This window comes from Setaria viridis, chromosome 9 (genome assembly GCF_005286985.2).
Source record: "Setaria viridis chromosome 9, Setaria_viridis_v4.0, whole genome shotgun sequence".
NCBI classification, from domain to species: domain Eukaryota; kingdom Viridiplantae; phylum Streptophyta; class Magnoliopsida; order Poales; family Poaceae; genus Setaria; species Setaria viridis.
In genome coordinates this window covers 19799987-19817793 of record NC_048271.2, presented here as the reverse complement: position 1 = coordinate 19817793, position 17807 = coordinate 19799987, and the positions used below count along the sequence as shown (strand labels likewise).

Sequence of the window (17807 nt, the reverse complement as noted above, 5' to 3'; positions counted from 1 at the left end):
CCTCCTACCTCCGGCCGCCGCCCGTCTCCTCCGCTCCCGGCCCTCTCTTCCATCGCCGAATCCGCTGCCCCCTTGCCGAATTCGCCGCCCCCTCGCTAGATCCGGCGCCCCCTCCTTCCCCGGCGGCGGGCGTTGGTGGAGGTGGTGGCGGGCATGGCGTTGGTGGAGGTGGCCGGCGGAGGTGGCCTTGGTGGAGGTGGCGTTGGCGGAGGAGGTGGCGTTGGTGGCGTGGCGGCAGCGGCGGCTCGAGGGGAGGGAGCTCCGGTGGCGCCTGCAATGGCGGGACGCGGTTGCCCCAGGAGCGGCGGCGTACTTCGTGGTGTCCGGTGAAGCAACAGAGGGCAGGCCAGCTTCCCCGTCCCGCGCGCTGCCTAGGCAGGGCAGCTTCCCCGGTGAGAGCATGGCATGGCCTGGAGGAAGTTAGCTTCCCTGGCCATGTGGGCTAGAGCGGCGAGGCTCACCTGCAGCGGCGCGGCGCAGCGTCCGGTGGAGCGGTGTTGGCTGCGGCGGCGGAGCAGGAGGTGGTGGCGGCGGCGGAGCACGATGTTTTTTTTTACCTTTTTCAAAAATTGCTTGCCGAGTGTTTTTTGGGCACTCAGCAAAGCTTTGCCGAGTGCCCAACAAAAAACTCTCGACAAAGTAACTTTTGCCGAGTGAAGTTTTACCGAGTGCCAGATGCCGAGTGTAACACTCGGCAAACCTTTTGCCGAGAGGTTTTTGTGTTTTGCTGAGTGCCCCTGGCACTCGGCATGTAACATGTGTCCCGTAGTGACTACCACCATTAAAATAATTTTGCTTTTTGCTTTTTGCATTTTGCGTCAGTTTTGTACCACATGTTGTTTTCTCCTATGCTGTAAACTGACGATCACCTCCCACTCAGGCTCTCACTACTAGAAATAGTAGCTTCCATGACGTTTTCATTCTAAAACTTCATCATTGAACATGCCACATCTATGATGAAAATTTCAGGTTCATCATAGATCATCGGTGGGAGCCCTCGATCGCTATGGAATTATGAAAAAAAACGCATGTCATAGAACAACATGTCATATCATCACAAAATGGTACACCACCAACATCTCGTATCTGTAACGCCAGCAACTCATCATAGAACCGGTAGGCCACATGTAGCGTTGGGACCTATAGGTCCACTTGTGCTACTAGAGGGTCCAACGTGTCTACGTGGCTACCACGTGTAGTGATGAGGACCTGCCGGTCCACATGTTAGGGCCATGGGTCAAATATGTCAATGTGGGGTCCACTAGAGTGGTGGACCTAGCCATCCACATGTACGAGTGCGGGCCTAGTAGGCCGACGTGGCTAACACGTGTAATTGTAGGTCCCGGTTGGCTGGTCCAACATGTCTACCTGGCAACCACGTGTGGTGACTAGGACCTAACGATCCATGTGTCAGGGGCGTGGGTCAAATATGTCAACGCGGGGTCCATTAGAGAGGTGGAAGATGGCCGTCCACGTGTACGAGCGTGGCCCAGCAGACTAACGTGGCTACCACATGTAAATGCTGGTGCCGTTGGGTGGGTCCCGCGGTCCATGTGAACGTGCAGTGGGTGCAGAAGGTAGTCATGGCAGCCATGTGTAGACATCGTGGCCTGCTTGCCCGATCCACATCGTGGCCATTGTGTGATAATGGAGCTCGTAGATAATAAGGCATCGGCCTATTTCAAAGTCAGGCCTGAGATGGAATTGTTGTGGAGCCGGTCCAGGTTTGAGTGAGCCACTAGGATCTGCTCGATTCGGCCTAGGAAGAGAAACATGCCCACATTGAATAACTGGTCTGCCAAACGAGCCTAAAAAGGAGCAAAAATTTTGCTACCGCACTGGTTCGAACACGGGCCAAAGACGGTGCGGCAGATGTTATTAACCATTGTGCTACTCAAGTGTTTTCGACTAACTACACACTCATTAATTTTGAGCAAAATACTCACACGGGTGCGATAGTTCCTGTTCCCGTGCACACTCACTGAGATGTGGTGCCGCCTTAACTGTGAGTGGAGAGGTCGGCGGTCGGCGGCAGTTCCAAGAGGGGTTTTCAAGAACTCTTCGCCATCATCGCCAGTTCCCATTTCAGTTCAGAGAGGGATTTTAAGAACTCCTCCTCTCGTCATCCTCACCATTTCCCAAAAGAGGGGTTTTCAAGAACTGCTACCGTAGCCCCCGCTCGGCCCCCTCCACCACCCCCTTTGATCACCGTACATCGCGCCACTTTGCCTCTCAGGCGCTCTGGCTCGCCGCCATCCACACACTGCAGCACCATCCATGCCACCGCACGAGCCCTCGGGTGGCTCCCCCTCGCGCTCCGCATCGTGTGACATCAACGCAGGCAATAATCATTGCGGCGAGATGGCACCCGCTATCGCTGGCGAAGCTCCCTACCGAGATGGCCATTGAGATCGTGGGCCACCTTGCTGCGACCTTGAAGCAGCCCATGGAGGACCTCTGTAGCCTACGGATGACCTGCTTAGCCATGCGGCGCGTGTGTGGCGACCGTGCCGTTGGCCGGCGCGTGGCACTAGACCGGTTTGTCGTGGAGATGCAGTGGAACAACGTCGATGGCTATTACACCCTCCTTGCTCGCTTGACACAAGCCGGCAACTCGGAGGCCTGGTTCCTCACGAGGATGGAAGTCGTATTCGGGGAAAACCACAGCCCCTAGCTATGCCTCGACGAGCTCGCCTGCGCTACCGCGGGAGGGGACAATGTGGCAGCCTATGTGGCCGCCCTCTTCCTCTACAGGGCCAATAGCAGCACCGGCAATGACGACACTGCGATGCGGTACATAATATAGGTCGAGGGTGAGGAAGAATCGGGGGTGGTGGCGGGAGGCGGCTGTTGACGGCTCTTAAGTACCAAATCTAGACCATCAACTCCTGCAGAAACACCGGAAAGATGAGCATCAACCTAGTGGTAGGGGTTTATTAGTAACCATTTCCACAAGTGTTGGTGGACATTTGTATGCAGGTGACTTATCCTTACAAAGGAGGAGAAAGCACACCCAAGAGGCAAAGAAACACAACTCCAGCCAATTAGGTAAGAGCAAATGGATCCATGGGCCCACATCAGGGGGTAAACCGCCTTAATTTGGCACATGCATACTGCACCGACTCAAGGGCCCAACAGGCAGCATCCTAGATGAAAGGCGGTGCCCTGGGATCGATCGAATCCCTGGTTCAGCCAAACCAGTGGTGGCACCCCTCATGCCCATCTTCTACGTGGTGACTCCTTGTGATGTCCTAAAGGCGGTTATGACCATTCTGCCGGGAGTTACTGCCTCAAAGACTTGGATCCTGCTAGGTGGCACAAGGAGAGAGGTTGGAGGAAGAATATTCTGTTAAGATGCTTGGAGCATCTCCACTCTCCCAAGGCACCTCCACTCTATAAATAGTAGAGGGGGCCTCATTTGAGGACACACAACACCATCCAAGAGAGAGTTAGAACTCCATTCCTAAGGCTAAGCCTTGCTTAGCTTGTGCTTAGAATAGGGAGAGAGTGAGGGGTGTTCAGGAGGAGTGTCGGGGTGTCGGCACTCTTCTCCTAGCTTGTACCTCTACGGATGCTGGCTTCCTCCTATGTAAAGTGAGTTAGTGTTCATGATTCCTTCCTATAGTGTTATACTTGGTTCTAATGAATAAGTAGTATATTATCCTTGCTATGTTTATATGCTTAGCTTATATGCTCGTATGCTAGTCATATACCCTTGCTATCATAGTATAGGCTTGTATGCTCCCATGTGTGCCTTGATACCTTGATACGGTATACACTAGTAGTACTTATATATAAGTGAGATCAGTTATATTACTTGCGGATTCATTACTCTGTAGAGTGTTGTAGTTTGCTATGGTGCACAAACGTAGTTAGACTGCAGTAGTAATCAGTAGCGTAGATGTGGTGTCTAGGCTAAGGGTTATCCTTCATTTGTCTTATATCCCACAGGCCGCAGAGGTAGGACGTAGGTGGTGATAGCCCTATTGGTCCTTCGTAATCCTCCACATTCGGATATAGTGTAGATTCGTTGGTTGGAGGCGCCTGACTCATTCAGGGTAAGCCAGTGCCCGAAGTGAGTATTGTGACCCGAGAGATCAACCTTTAACTTATCTATAGTGCTATCCTCAGGAATCCTCTCTACCCTCGCCACTCATCTTGGTGTGTCCTTGGATCGACTAGAATAGAAGTTAGTGCACACACGTTCCCTTAGATTCGATACACTTGGAATACTCTGAGGTGAAAGCTACAACGGTATCCGTGCGCTTACGGATTTATTCGCATTGTAAAATACCCAATAAGATTTCTGGTGCCATTGTCGGGAACGGTCGTTGTATCTTTCTTCGTACCTAGTCAGCCTCTCTGCCCCTAGGGGCGAGTTCTTAGAGCCACCACCCTCTGCACAACCAATCCTTACATCCAACTATGAACTTTGCCCTAACTCAATTGCTAAGGTTCAGGAACTTTCCTTCTCTAGGTTAGGTAGCGAAAACCCAAACCACCATCTACATGAGTTCGAGCAGCTGTGTTCGCGCTTTGCCTTCGAAATCATGACACAAGATGTCCTCAGGTAGAAGTTGTTCCCCTTCTCTCTTAAAGGGAGGGATGAGTGATTGTACATGTTTGCCACAGGTGCTGCGAATGGCTACTGGGACAACCTTAGAAAGAGATTCTCTGTAACATTCTTTTGGCAGAATGAGAAGGAATCCATAGGCGCAACTTGGGCTAGACTTTTGCTATTAGTGAAATCTTATCCTACCCTATCGATACCCGATCCCTTGTTGCTTCACACCTTTTATAAGGGTCTCGATAAGGACTCTGCCGATTATCTCGACTTCATCACTGGAGGGGAGTCTCTCCATAAGATCCCACCTGAAGGTAGAAAAATTTTAGGTCATATCACTAAGAACACCTCCTTCATAGTCAAGCCTAAACCTCTCCGAGTAGAGTATGAGTTGAGCCATGAGGATCTTCTAGCGGCCGAATCCGATCCTTCACCTTCCACATCTTTAGATTCAGCCATAGAGCCCTCTCCCGAACCACAAACACCGAAGGAAGAAGAAATTCAACCTTCAGAATTCTCTTTCCAATTCAAGGATGATCCATCTAGAAATCATAGAAATACCTCGAATCATCTTAGGCACAAGAAGCCTACGGTGTCGTTATGCCCTTACAAGGCTCTCGATGAAGTTTTCCACCATGCAACCATAGTGGATTGGTCAAAGGAGGTAAGGTTCACTTCCAAAGCATTTCGGATTAGCTCATCTTCCATGACCATCCCTTATTCTATGAGGGGAACTACCATAGAAGCCCTTCATGACCCTACTGCCAAGGCTTGTATCATATCTGAGTACCTCATGGACACTCTTGTGGGTAACAAGCCTCTAACCCCAATCGACAAATATTTGAAAAGTCCTTCGGGACTCTTCTTTGAATGTTGGGGGATCGCAAGGGATGTGTCAATCATCATAGACAAAATCGAGGTATGCTTAGACTTCCACATCTTTTATATCATCAATTTTGATCTCCTCCTAGGCTACCCGCTAGAAGAACTTCTCGATGCATCTCAAGGGATCCTAGTGAAAAGCTTAGGGAAACCGCTTCTGCCACCACTACCTCTTGCTTAGAAAATTCTATGGCCAATCCTCATCCTAAGCAAAACCAGCTCGAGAAGGTGATGCATGTATCTCCGTTCGTATCATCCGAGCTAGCCTTATTTGAGGATGCAAAACCTTTTGCCCCAAAAGAGTACGACTTGGAAGAGACTCTTCACGTTTGTGAAGACGAACAATCATCATCACCCTCGATCGAGTTTGAGTCTCTTCGCGCTGGCCCGTATCATGTTGTCTTTCACCATGATCGAGAATCAACATTGATCTGTCACGATGAGTATCTTGAGATGGAGAATCCATGAGCCATGGAATTTCATGAGGCAGTGACTCTAGAGTCTGAAAGAAAGGATTCCAGATGAGCATGGGAGCTTCATTCTTGAAATACCACAAGAACCGTACTTGTCTAATTGACACTCCAGAGTCAGCCATGCTTTGTGCTTAGAGCACCCATGAGGACTACAACCACCTTAAGGTTCTTTCTTGCAAAAAGTTTAGAAGGTTGGTTGTAGATGCATATGTTTACCATAAGCATTGCAAATTTATTAGATGCACTGTGGTGCTAACCATGGAGCTAGAGCTTCAATGACACATCATCAATTGGTGATGAGAGGGGAACATTCCACCAATGATAGATGCAAGAGGATGTTCCCATGGTCGAGTTTGTGACCATAAACAAAACATTGCTGGGAGATAGCCCGGATTATCATTTATTTTCCCTTCCAAATAAAAGCAAGAGCATGTCTTTAGTATAAGTTGTCCTTCGGATATTTTTGGTCACTAACCATTTTAGGTGGGGAGATTAAAAAAGAATGATGGACAAGTGATGCCTAAGAACATGGGAGCTACATCAACTACAACACCTTGGTATGTCTTGGTGAGGGAACGATTACGAAAGGAAGCTTGAACTCCACACACTTGAGTTGTGTTGCCCAGCAATCCAAACTCGAAGTGTGGGGGAGGTATGTGAGTATCCCGAGTAAAGTTCTTCTCGTGCCAAATCTTATCTTGGTTTGGAGATGGTGTTGGTTTTTGCCCCACTAAAAAAAAGAAAATAAAATAAAAATAAAAGGAGGAGTTACCCACGGCGGTGATTCAGAAATATTCATCACCCAAACACCATGGTACGTACCTTCAGGTATGTATTGCTTTTGACTTTAAACATAGCCCTTCCAAGAGGTAGCCCGAGGTTCACCAGTTTTATACCCATGTTTATCTCCCTTTGAATATTGCTTGATCATGCTTTCATGCTTCCTTTTTCTATGCTTGTATGATCTGGTTTGAATGTATGTTCTCGGATGTACATTCATAGGCCTTTTAAATTAAGCATGGTGCTTAGGTTAAAATGTCTTCCTCAATCAAACTAGACATGTGTGGGCACAGAAGCGTTGGGTTGTATGGACAAGGATATTACCAAGTTGATTTCTTGGATCGGCGACTATTGTCGACTCGGCATAGGATGGTCTTCTGGGTTTTTCGTGTTCAACGGAGGAGCCAATGTTGATGATGATGCTTATGTTCCCATTAAGAGCTGATTGAAAGAATCCATCAGTGCAAAACAAGGAGAAATTCATATGCAGAATTAACATTGCTATACCGATGAGACCAGTTTTCTTCAGCTGAAGATGTGTTTCTTGTTGGGTTGCTGCTGATTCTTCTAGAGCTCTGTCGGCTGCTGGCTGTTGGATTTTAGGAAGTGGTGAATTTGCCTGTTGTAGCCGACTAGAGTCAGGTTGTTAATAAAGGAAGAGGTGAGTAAACAAGAATAAGATGTTTGCTATACCTCTGAAGCCGATGGAGATCCAGTTGGTGATGCAACGGTCTTCTTCCTTTTCTTCCTGCTTAGTAGCTTGGATGATGGATTGCGCTTGCCTACCACAGGAGCCTTGGGTAGATCAAATACTCGGGGGGGGGGGGGGCGGATAGTCACCTCTACTTCAGATGGTACATAATCAGGGAAAAGCCTCTTGCAATAATGAGCCACTGCTTTGTTCATTCCACCATTGGTTGAAGGACTCAGATGATACTTTAGTGCCAATCTAGTTTTGCAGTTCAAATGAAGGCAACAATGAAGTCAGGGCAGTCAAGTTTTCATATTCTGAACTGTTGGTGACTATGTCCCTTGCTTTCACCTTACCAACAAAAAATAGACTGATTGGGACTTGACCAAATCCAAGTTGACGAGCAAAGGCCGATGGATGAAAGAACTCATAAGAAGGTGTATGAGATCGGCCATTGGCAAAACCAGTTGGGAGGACACAAGGAACTGCATATGTTTTGAAAGCCAATCTAAACAGTTCATTTGGGCAAGACTTTGAAAAAATAGAGCCTTCCAGGAATTTGAACTGGTCAATATTTGCATATGCACATCAGGTTGTGGTATTTTCTCCAAAGCCATAGTAAAAGAGTTTAGAGAACCGGGATGCTTCTGGTGCCGATAGTGAACAGCCTATAATTCTTGATGATGCTTCTCCATAAGATTCACATCGGTGCTGGGATTCTTCTTCTTCTTCGGTGTAGTCATTGGGAAAGGTGCATGAAAAGATATTTATTCCTTAGCCTTTGGCTATATGAACAGTGAGCAAAAGTTGAATGAACCACCATGGGCTGCCGGTGCTAATAACTCCACCAACTCTTAGTTTGATTGATGTCTGGTGCATTAGGCGGTATACGAATCCAAGCAAAAATTTTCCAATGGGGAGTCTTTTGCTCTGAGATAATTGTTCTACAAAGATCAGCATATTTGCTGTTGGGCTGACAGTGGATCCACAAAACACGAATCTTTCCAGCCACATATTCAGAAAAAGGGCATGTTCTTCATTAGTGACTATGCTAGTTGCCTTGTTATATGAGGAGATATAACTAGACCAACCATTCATATTTTTTGATTTGATCTTGTTAGAGGATTTGATCCTTAGGCTGAAGGGGTCAATTGGACTGGTGAGATCAAGACAGGTCAGCATAAACACATCTAGTAGAGTCGGAGACATTGGGCCGTGATTGAATAGGAACGCATTCATAGCAACAAACCAAAAATCTGCTGTAGTTGCTAGTAAAGGCTCATTCTTTTCGATCTCAGCTAGAGAGAGTGTGATACAGTGGCTGATTTGGAAATCCTCCCAATTTGCTTTCTTTTCGTCTAGAATACGAAGGTACCAATTTCTCCAACTAGGGATTTTGCAAGGCCATGAGCGGAAGGTGCCTTTCCAGTCGGATAAGCTCATTGTGGCCTATTTAAAGGGGACCCTTAGAGTCTCGGTGTTGATGAAATTTATTGGATCCTCTCTATCCATGGGCCCTAGAAAGTAGGTTGATCGCATATCAGCTCTAGGGATCAACAGATTGTTCCTAAGTTCCTAAGGGGGGCAAGGGTCGAAAAGAAGCAAGGGTTTGGTGCATAGTAACTAGATCGGATCTAGATAAAAAAATATAGTAAAGATGCTTGATACCTGTGGAATGGAAGACACTGTTGCCATTGCTGATCTGGGGTATCTTGATGGCTAGAGCTTGATGACGATGGAGTGATGGCATCATTGCCGGGCGCGTGAAGGGAAAGATTCGATTTTTTGGTTGCGGCGGCGAAAGGCTTCTGTCGGCTTGGTGAAGAAGATGAAAGGGACTAGAGCGGTTATATAATGATCTTTATAGGGTGAATCCTGAAAAAATGGGGAATGCTATCATAGAATTCGAAAGGAGAGATCATGATTGCGGCAACGACTCTTTTTAGTTTTGGAAAGATATCGGCCCAGAGCTTGTGATAAGAGAAGAGAATTTTGGAACATAATAACATATTCCAAAATTGGAGGGCATGTGTTGACCGCAATTTTTGACCGGAGTCAACTGTTGAGGATAAGGTTCTGATAGCCGATGAAGGAGACAGAAAAGGTCTGCTAATGAAGTTGCATAGACCAGGACTAACCGCAGTTCATCAGGGTTTCAGAAGCCGATAGAAGACCAGGTGGGCCCAATCCGAGGTAAAATCGACTCCACCAAATAAGGGAAAGCGTGGAGATTTATCTTTAGTAGTTTTTAGAAATAGCTGTAATAGTTCATGCCGTATTCGATTAGGATTTTATCTTGCTCGAGGGTATAAATATAAGCTCATGAGCTTTGTAAAGAAGAATCAATAATCAATCAATCAATACAACATTTCAACACCACGCCGCCAAAATCCTAGGAGTAGTAGTTTTGATGAGTTCCTTCCTACGCGCACGGCTGCATCGGCTTCAATCTCAAGCGAGCTTGTAACTATCGTCACCCGATCATTATGGCTTATATCAGAACTTTCTAAGTTAAGTCTTATATTCTGATATTCGGTTGTATGGATAGTTATTGAGTTATCTTAGATTGCAAGCAGAACTTTCTAGGCTTTGTCCAATATTTTGCTTGTCTTCGATAGTTTCTCATAGTTATTGAGTTGTTTGGTTTTATTAAGTTGTATCGTATCGATCTCTTAGTTCTATCAAGCGCTCACAGTTATCGAACAGCTTCGATCTGATTAGGTTGTCTCCATCAGCTCCCTTGCCCTGTTTAAACGTTCACAGTTATCTGATCGTCTCGGTTGTTAGATCTTGCATGCTTTTATTGCTTTATATATGCTAGGTCCACTGGATCTTTACTCTTGCCCCTCGTATTGCTAACCGTTAGGCCCTTAATGCCAGCATGCTACTGTTGAGAGCCGATGCTTCAATCAGGTCTTATCCGTTTCTCTTAGAAGTGTGATGACATAATTGAGCCCACAGGGGCGCGTACAAGGCCTTGCTACCGCAAGCTTGTCTAGTTAAGTTAATGGCCTGAAGTTAATGCCCTCTCACCGTGTTACCTTGTCTAAATTCAATTACACGGTCATGACATTGATTAGGTTTTATTAGCTTAATTAGCTCATAAGTGCTAGGCAACAGGTTCTTGTTTGCTATGTTCTACTCTAGATTGATGTCAATGCCATCTTATTCGTGTTACCTTGCCTAAGTTCAATTACACTTATCAAGATATTGACTTGATCTGTTAATCGATCTGATGTGCGCATGGTTGGTAAGGGTTCCTTTTATAGCTGCTATTTTACAATGCTTTATTTCAACCCGTCAGCTCATATAGTCGATGGCACATACCATTAATGCTTTATTATTTACACCGCATGATTACATTGAATATCTATCTGTTGTGATGTTTATTCTAAGAACGCTTACCCATGAGTTCGAAAGGTTTCGCCCACGATCGGCTCAGGAATTTAATATTTACCTTGCCTTGCACTTTCGCGAGTCGATTTGGAGCCTGCACTGGAGTTAAGCAGATCTCCTAGGTCCTCCGTGTTATTCAAAGCAGAAGCCTGAGTTCCAGATTTTGCGTTAACAAAAAGGAAATTAGAAAAAGAAAAGAAAAAGGCCTTAGTACCGGTTGGTAACACCAACTGATACTAAATTGCCCTTGGTCATGCGCAACCTGGCAGCTAATTTAGTACCGGTTGATGTACACAACCAATACTAGGACCAGTTATTTGACTCGGTACTAAAGAACTTTCTTTAGTACCGATATAGCGACACTAGTTGCACAACCGGTATCGATACTAAAGGAGTTTGGACCCCGGTACTAAAGCGGGTTTGGATCCCGGTACTAAAGGCGGATTCCCCAGCAGTGTGCGCACAGTCGATATTTCCTGGAAGCTAGATGCAATACGATGTGCTATTCCATCCTTTCTTACGACTGCTGCCTTTTCTGTGTAAGTTCAGCAAAATTTGCAGCACCTCTACACACATGACCTTGAATATTTGTGCAGAGAAAAATTTGAATCCATGTCAATATGCTAGGTGGATATATTCAGTCTTTGCATAAGTTACAATTATCAAACTCATCTAAACAATAACAGATAAAGAATATTAAAAAGCTTGGACCAATGATCCCAAAAAGGAAAAAGACAACGCATGGGCATTACCACAGGTGCTGCTTGTTTTCTTAATTTTGCAATCAATATCACAATCAATTTGTAAGTCAAACAAAAGTACATCTGGTGGATACGATAAATGGAACTCTCAACTTATAAGCAATATGTAGCTAAAGGCAAATCGTGGTGCAGATCTTCCTTTCAAGAAAAATCATGGTATAGCTCAAGAAAGAAGAGTTGACAAATTGGTGGAGCAATTCCAGTCACCTGCTGTATAAAATTTCGTTTGACATGCAGATGCTGAGATGCATTATGCATAACCATGTCAATAAGCAAAATGGACTCCTGCGATAATATGCAAATCTGATCCTAAGTTTTACTGAACAACAGGCACATCCCGTGGGGCCGACTGTCAGTGGATCCCATGAATACACACCTGCCGTGGGTCTCATGAACAATACCTAGACCCTAGAATTGGTCCAAATCTTGGAGCTTTAGTATAGGAGTATTGATAGATTGGACGTTCATCACTTTGTCATGTACAAGGGATTTATTTCTCATCCACGCTTATTATCTTATTTTCACAGGCTAGGGCCTTGACAACCGGATGGAGAACAACATGGTGCTGGGCAGGAATTGGGGAATGGGGGGAACATGCATTCTACCAAAGTTTTGATATTTTTTGGCTTATTTTGTAAACTTGACTATGGGACCAGATGATGGCTGCACATTGTACGCTCATTTTGCATCTCACAGCTGCCTTTGTATAGGCTGTAGCATGGTAACACCATACCTAACCTCCAGCAACATTTGAACTGTTCTCCTGAACAGCAAGCACATCAACAATATGGGTAACGGTACAATCAATGTCAAGACTGTTGTAGAATCACAATGCCTGCAACCATAATCCAAAAGGAGAGCAAATTAATTTTTGTAATATCGGTCCGATCAGAGCATATATACATATATTAGCTAGGGTACATCATCAACGAAGCAAGATAAAGCTGCAATACAGTGTGTCCATTTGAGGATTGAAGTACACATGTAACTGGCAGGACTAATACTCCTTACCTCTAAAAACATTTGCATTTTTTGACATTGAACACACACTCTGAATTCTACCAGCATACATAGCAAACACTACAACTAACTTCTGAAAGTATTTTGCCTAGCAATTCTCCCCCTATCGCTTTCAGAAGTCTAACCTACATACTTAGGGATACCATAACTAAAGATTAAGAAAATTAAAGATATATGACGGAGCGGCATCTCCTTCCATCACTTGATCAGGGAGTGAATAGCTGCATTTCCCATTGCTGAAATCTCCATTTTGGCACTCCCTTAATCTCCCCTTATCCGATCCCAGATCAACGGGCAGCAAGCTTAGACATCAATTCCTTGATGAGGGACGGGCAGCTGACGGCGAGATGGTCAAAGTCTTCAGTTGCCATGACAGCGTTTAGTGCCCCAGGAGTCTTGAGGAACTGGAAGCAAGCGTCCTTGAGCCCCTGGCAACGGTGCTGTTCAGCAAGCGCCAGAGTGGTTGCTGCATTGCTCACCTCGATGTGCCTGCACAAAGTGTCCTCGCAGATCAACTTGAGCCTCTCCATGTCATACCTGTCTGCAGCCACGAGTAGGTGCTGAGCCATCAGGGCTTCCTCATCGTGCGGCTCTTCAGGCTCCGGCAGCGAGTCGGTGTACATGAAGTGCAGCAGGTTCTTGAACACATCAGCCCTCATGTCATGTATCTCCACGCATGGCGCCTCGGAGGAGGCTTCCTTCATGGTGCCGAAGAGCTCGGCCTGGAACACCGGTGAGCGCACCGCGAGCACGCACCGGTGCGCGGGGAAGTCCTCGCCGTCAACGCGGAAGCGCACATCGGCGCCCTGCTCGTTGAGCAGGAGGTGCCCGAGGTGCCGCGATAGGTCCGACGGCGGCACCCCGACGAACACGGGGACGGCGGCGGCTTCGGCGGCGATGGTGGCGGCGTCCTCGGCGCGGAACTCGGTGACGACGGTGACGTCGCAGCGGACGCAGAAGCTGTCATCCTTGAGGTTGAGGTGCCTCGACTTCTCGAGCACCTCCCTCCGGATGAAGCCGGGGAAGCCCCAGTGCGCGCCGGGGGCGCTGAACTGGTTCGTCGTGCCAGTCCTGGTGTAGGTTGGCGCCGGCTTGCCGGCGCGATCGAGTAGGCTGATGGAGAACTGCGCCAGCACGGGGCCGCCGGCGGCGGTGCCGGGGGCGGTGCCGTCGAGGACCAGGTATATGGAGATGTAGTCGGAGCGCTCGACGCAGTCGCCGTTGGGGAGGTAGGCGAGGTGCCAGGAGTGGCCGCCCACGTGGAAGGAGCAGGACCGGAGGTGGACGCCGACGGCGAGGCCCTTGGTGCGCGAGTAGCCGTCGATCTTGAGCACGTGAGAGGCGGACGCCGTGCTGGCGACGATGGCGGACGTGGTGAACGCCGGCTCCGCCGACATTGTAGCGGCTGGCGGTGGGAATGGATTGAAAGGGAGCTTCTCTATGGAAGATCACGATGGGACTGCTTTTGCTTAATCAGCCGGCAAAGACTAGCTAGTAGCAATGCATGTCCTGAGATTGTGGCTTTGTTTCACATGTTCCTCGGGCTCTCTCTGTGATGGATCATAGAAGGAACACTTGGGGGGTTTTTATAGACGCTCGAAGCTGACTAGCGCGGGACCGAGAGGAGCAGCATGGATGTGGGCCTGGGAAAGAATCCCATTAGAGATAGATTAGAGGATCGGAGACAGATGGTAGGCGCGGGGAAGTGTGAACTCTGCATGCACCCTATTTTTAGTACTAGATTGGAAGGCTTTTAGTAAGTCATTCAAAAGTACTATTTTTTCTCATTGTATCATACCATTCAAACACACTATATTTTAAGATACTATATTAAAGGTTCTACCTTTTTCACTTATATCTTAAAGATTATATCTTAAGATTATTATAAGCCAATGCCCCTTTTGATAATACCAGGCTGGTAAATATTGCGATTCATCCTAGGATCTCACCAGCACCAATACAACTAAGATTTATCATGAGTCATATCTAATAGAATCGATGTAGGTATGTAGTTGGTAGAATGATAAATATTTTCATATTTCAAAAGATTTAGGTGCTTTTAAACCTGACATCTATAAGAATAGTAGCTACATTATGAAGATATTGAGATTTGAGACAATAACAAAATATTTTATTATTTATATCTAGATTCTATCGGACACATTGATCTCTAGTGTCCTAAATGATATATTGCTATTTTGGTCCAAGTAATTGTACAAATGATAGGGAATCAAAGTACCCATCATATCCAACAAGATAATAAGCTAGATATTATTAACCAAATACGTTTCAAACAACTACGTATTTACATTTGTTTCTTGTCACCACAATTTTGTGTACATTTGCTAGTAAACTTTGATTACTTATTGTCCCTCCAGAAATTGTTCTACAAAGATCTTTGCTACACATTTGGTATAGGGGACAATAAACCATGTGTAGCAGCAAATAAAACACTCCTAGAAGTTGGAACACATAGATAAAACACTTCTAAAATATGTACAAGTTGTATGATTTGATTGTGTCTTAGATTATAATCAATATCCTACCATAAAATGTAATCCTACCTAACCATCCCCTATCTTTTGAGGGTAGTACTTTTATAAACCTTGGTGCCCTCATGCATATCTATACTCTAGCTATTTCCAAGAGGTTCTCGGCTGGATTTGGATCTGAGACTTTTTTAAAAGTATTAAATTATACATTTTCTATATTTGTGAGATCCACATGACCAACCTTTCCTGGCAGTCTTAAGGGAATCAAACACCCACAAAGACTGCTGATATTAGCTTTATATTTCCACTTTTGTATTTTTAAATAATATCCAGGACTTATGTATTATATAGATATGTCACACTAAACCTTAAAGATAGGATAACCTCATCTCTAGTGCTTGTAGATGCTATGGATAGCAGCGAGCCAGGCTATAACACCAATCTAACTAAGAGACGGGGTCTGCCATTGATTTGCAGGCGTATGCTGATCTCAAAGAGCAAAATGACTGCAGAGTGGTCCTCACTAGTCCCCATCATCCATAAGATTTTTTTCTCTTCTTTAACTTTTCCAATAGAAGATTATCTATAATAAAATACAACACTTTAAAATAAAATTTAGAAAAAAATTCTCTTACATGATTTTGGAAATTTCACAAAAACAATTTTTGAAAAAGTTATGCAACAAAAATTCCATTGAAAAGTTCTTCATAATAACTTTTCATGAATATTTTTCCTTCAGAAAAGTTTCCCTAAAAAGTTATATGAATAATGAATAAGTTTTGCATAAAAATATTAAATATTTCCTAAAAAATTCACACGATTCTTCCAACTCAAAATAGAAAAAATAAGTAAAAAAGAAGCAAATCTTGCCTGGCAATGGAGGTCGTGCGGCCCGCATCGGCTTGCGTAGTGCGCTAGCGTTGGGAGCCATGCTCCCTACCACAGCTGCTACCACGCTCGATGAGTCTCCCTCCTGATGTTGCTCAACCACGTCATGCCTCTATGGATCATCGACATGGGCCCTATTTCTAGCTTCAGTCTTCGCCTTGCACTGCTCGTGAGCGCTGCCGCTACTTAGCTATGCACCGGCAATTGTGCACAGGTAGTTCTCCTGCATCGCGCCACCCATGGCACCATGTGTGTGGCCACATGATGGTCTTCACCAGAAGCCACCCTTAGGCTCTGCTTCCCACCTCTCGAAGCCTCGGCCATGCTCTATCGGGATCGACCAGATCTGAATCGGGGGAGGAATGAGAGTGGGGAAAAAGGTTGTAAGGAAGATAAATGAGAAAGGCATAAATGAGGGAGATATATAGAGTAGTAGGGAATCGCTCCGTGGATCCCACAAACATGATTATAGCTTGGAAGGGAAGCTTCTCGGAAAGTGAGTGGGCGTGCTAGGCCCAAAATCAAGTGCTACGAGTGATCACACATCAAAATGAAAGCCCATTGGAAACTACAGTTTGTAAGGGTAACAGAAGCTGTGTAAATTCGGAGGAGATCCACTGGTATATGTGGACGGTCAATTTTAAGATTCGACTTGAGGGTCAAGTGATAAGTATTTGCCCACTGATTGCTTCATTTGTTTTCATAAGCAAGGTGGATAGCTACATTTGAGATAAGCGTACCTTAGTTGATTAGGTTCCTTGTGGTGCAATCAGTACACCTAGGTTCAATTCTCGGACTAAGGTTGCCATTCACTTTTTTAGCTAATTATTCTTTCCATTATTGTAGGATGAGTATCAGGCGATAGTGAAGCATTTGTGGTGACTTTGTCAATCTTAATTAGGATCTACATTCATAGAGGTGACTATGCATATTTGTATCTGACCGTTTGCATTTGTGCCATGTTTCAAAAAGGAAAAGAAGTACGATACTGAGGCAGATATTACACTTAGCTAGTAAGCTTATGTATTTCTGAATCTAGGATTTGAATTATACCCTTTATTTATTAAAAATATACTTCAATAAGCTGATTACAGCACATCATGCAGTGACCGACAAGATGAGAAAAAATGACACTTGTTGTTTACAAAGATCTCAACAAAATAGTGTTGAAGAGAAGTAACTATAGAAGATACTCCCTCCGTCCCAAATTACTATTCATTTTGGCTTTTCTAGATACATACCTTTTGATATGCATATAGATATATACTTATGTCAAAATACATAGTAAAAGTGATGTATATAGAAAACCCAAAACGAATAGTAATTTGGGACGGAGGGAGTAATATATGCAGAAGAATGAAAAAGAATCTGATTGCGTGGCTCAGTCATGAGTCATTACCTTCTCAAGTTGTCACATACCAATCTACATATATAATAACTAACATACTCCAACAATTATGTACACATTCTTAAAAAACGTGGACTTGACTACCACATTATGCAGCTATATTAGGATACGAATAAGAAGATTGCAGTAACTTTCTCGAGACTTATTAGGTTCTTGAGAATAGAGACATCAAGAAAGTTCAAGTTTTTCTTATTATTTCTCCCTCTGTTTTTCTAAATATATGATGTTTAAGACAAGCTATTAGTTTACTTTTGAACTAATTAGCTTGTTATAAACATCATATCTTTGAAAACGGAGTGGATAACCAAAATTTGAAGCTAAGCAAGCTCTTCTTCACTGGATAATGAAACTCAGCATGAAACATTTCATAATACTGATAAAAAACACATCCACATAGCTACTAGCTAGTGTGATTAGTATCAATATCAATAGGCATTGCAAAACTGATTCCA

General features: G+C 45.0%; 1 protein-coding gene across 1 annotated transcript; it reads right to left on the bottom strand.

Annotated features, from left to right (window-relative positions):
• Positions 1-12680: 12680 nt before the first annotated feature.
• On the bottom strand, positions 12681-16188 carry LOC117835454 (BTB/POZ and MATH domain-containing protein 2). Its single transcript, XM_034714797.2, has 2 exons — positions 16146-16188; positions 12681-14005 (listed from the first exon to the last, which is right to left on the bottom strand). Exons 1-2 carry the CDS (start codon positions 16186-16188, stop codon positions 12855-12857), a joined length of 1194 nt encoding a protein of 397 aa, XP_034570688.1. The 3' UTR covers positions 12681-12854.
• Positions 16189-17807: the final 1619 nt, after the last annotated feature.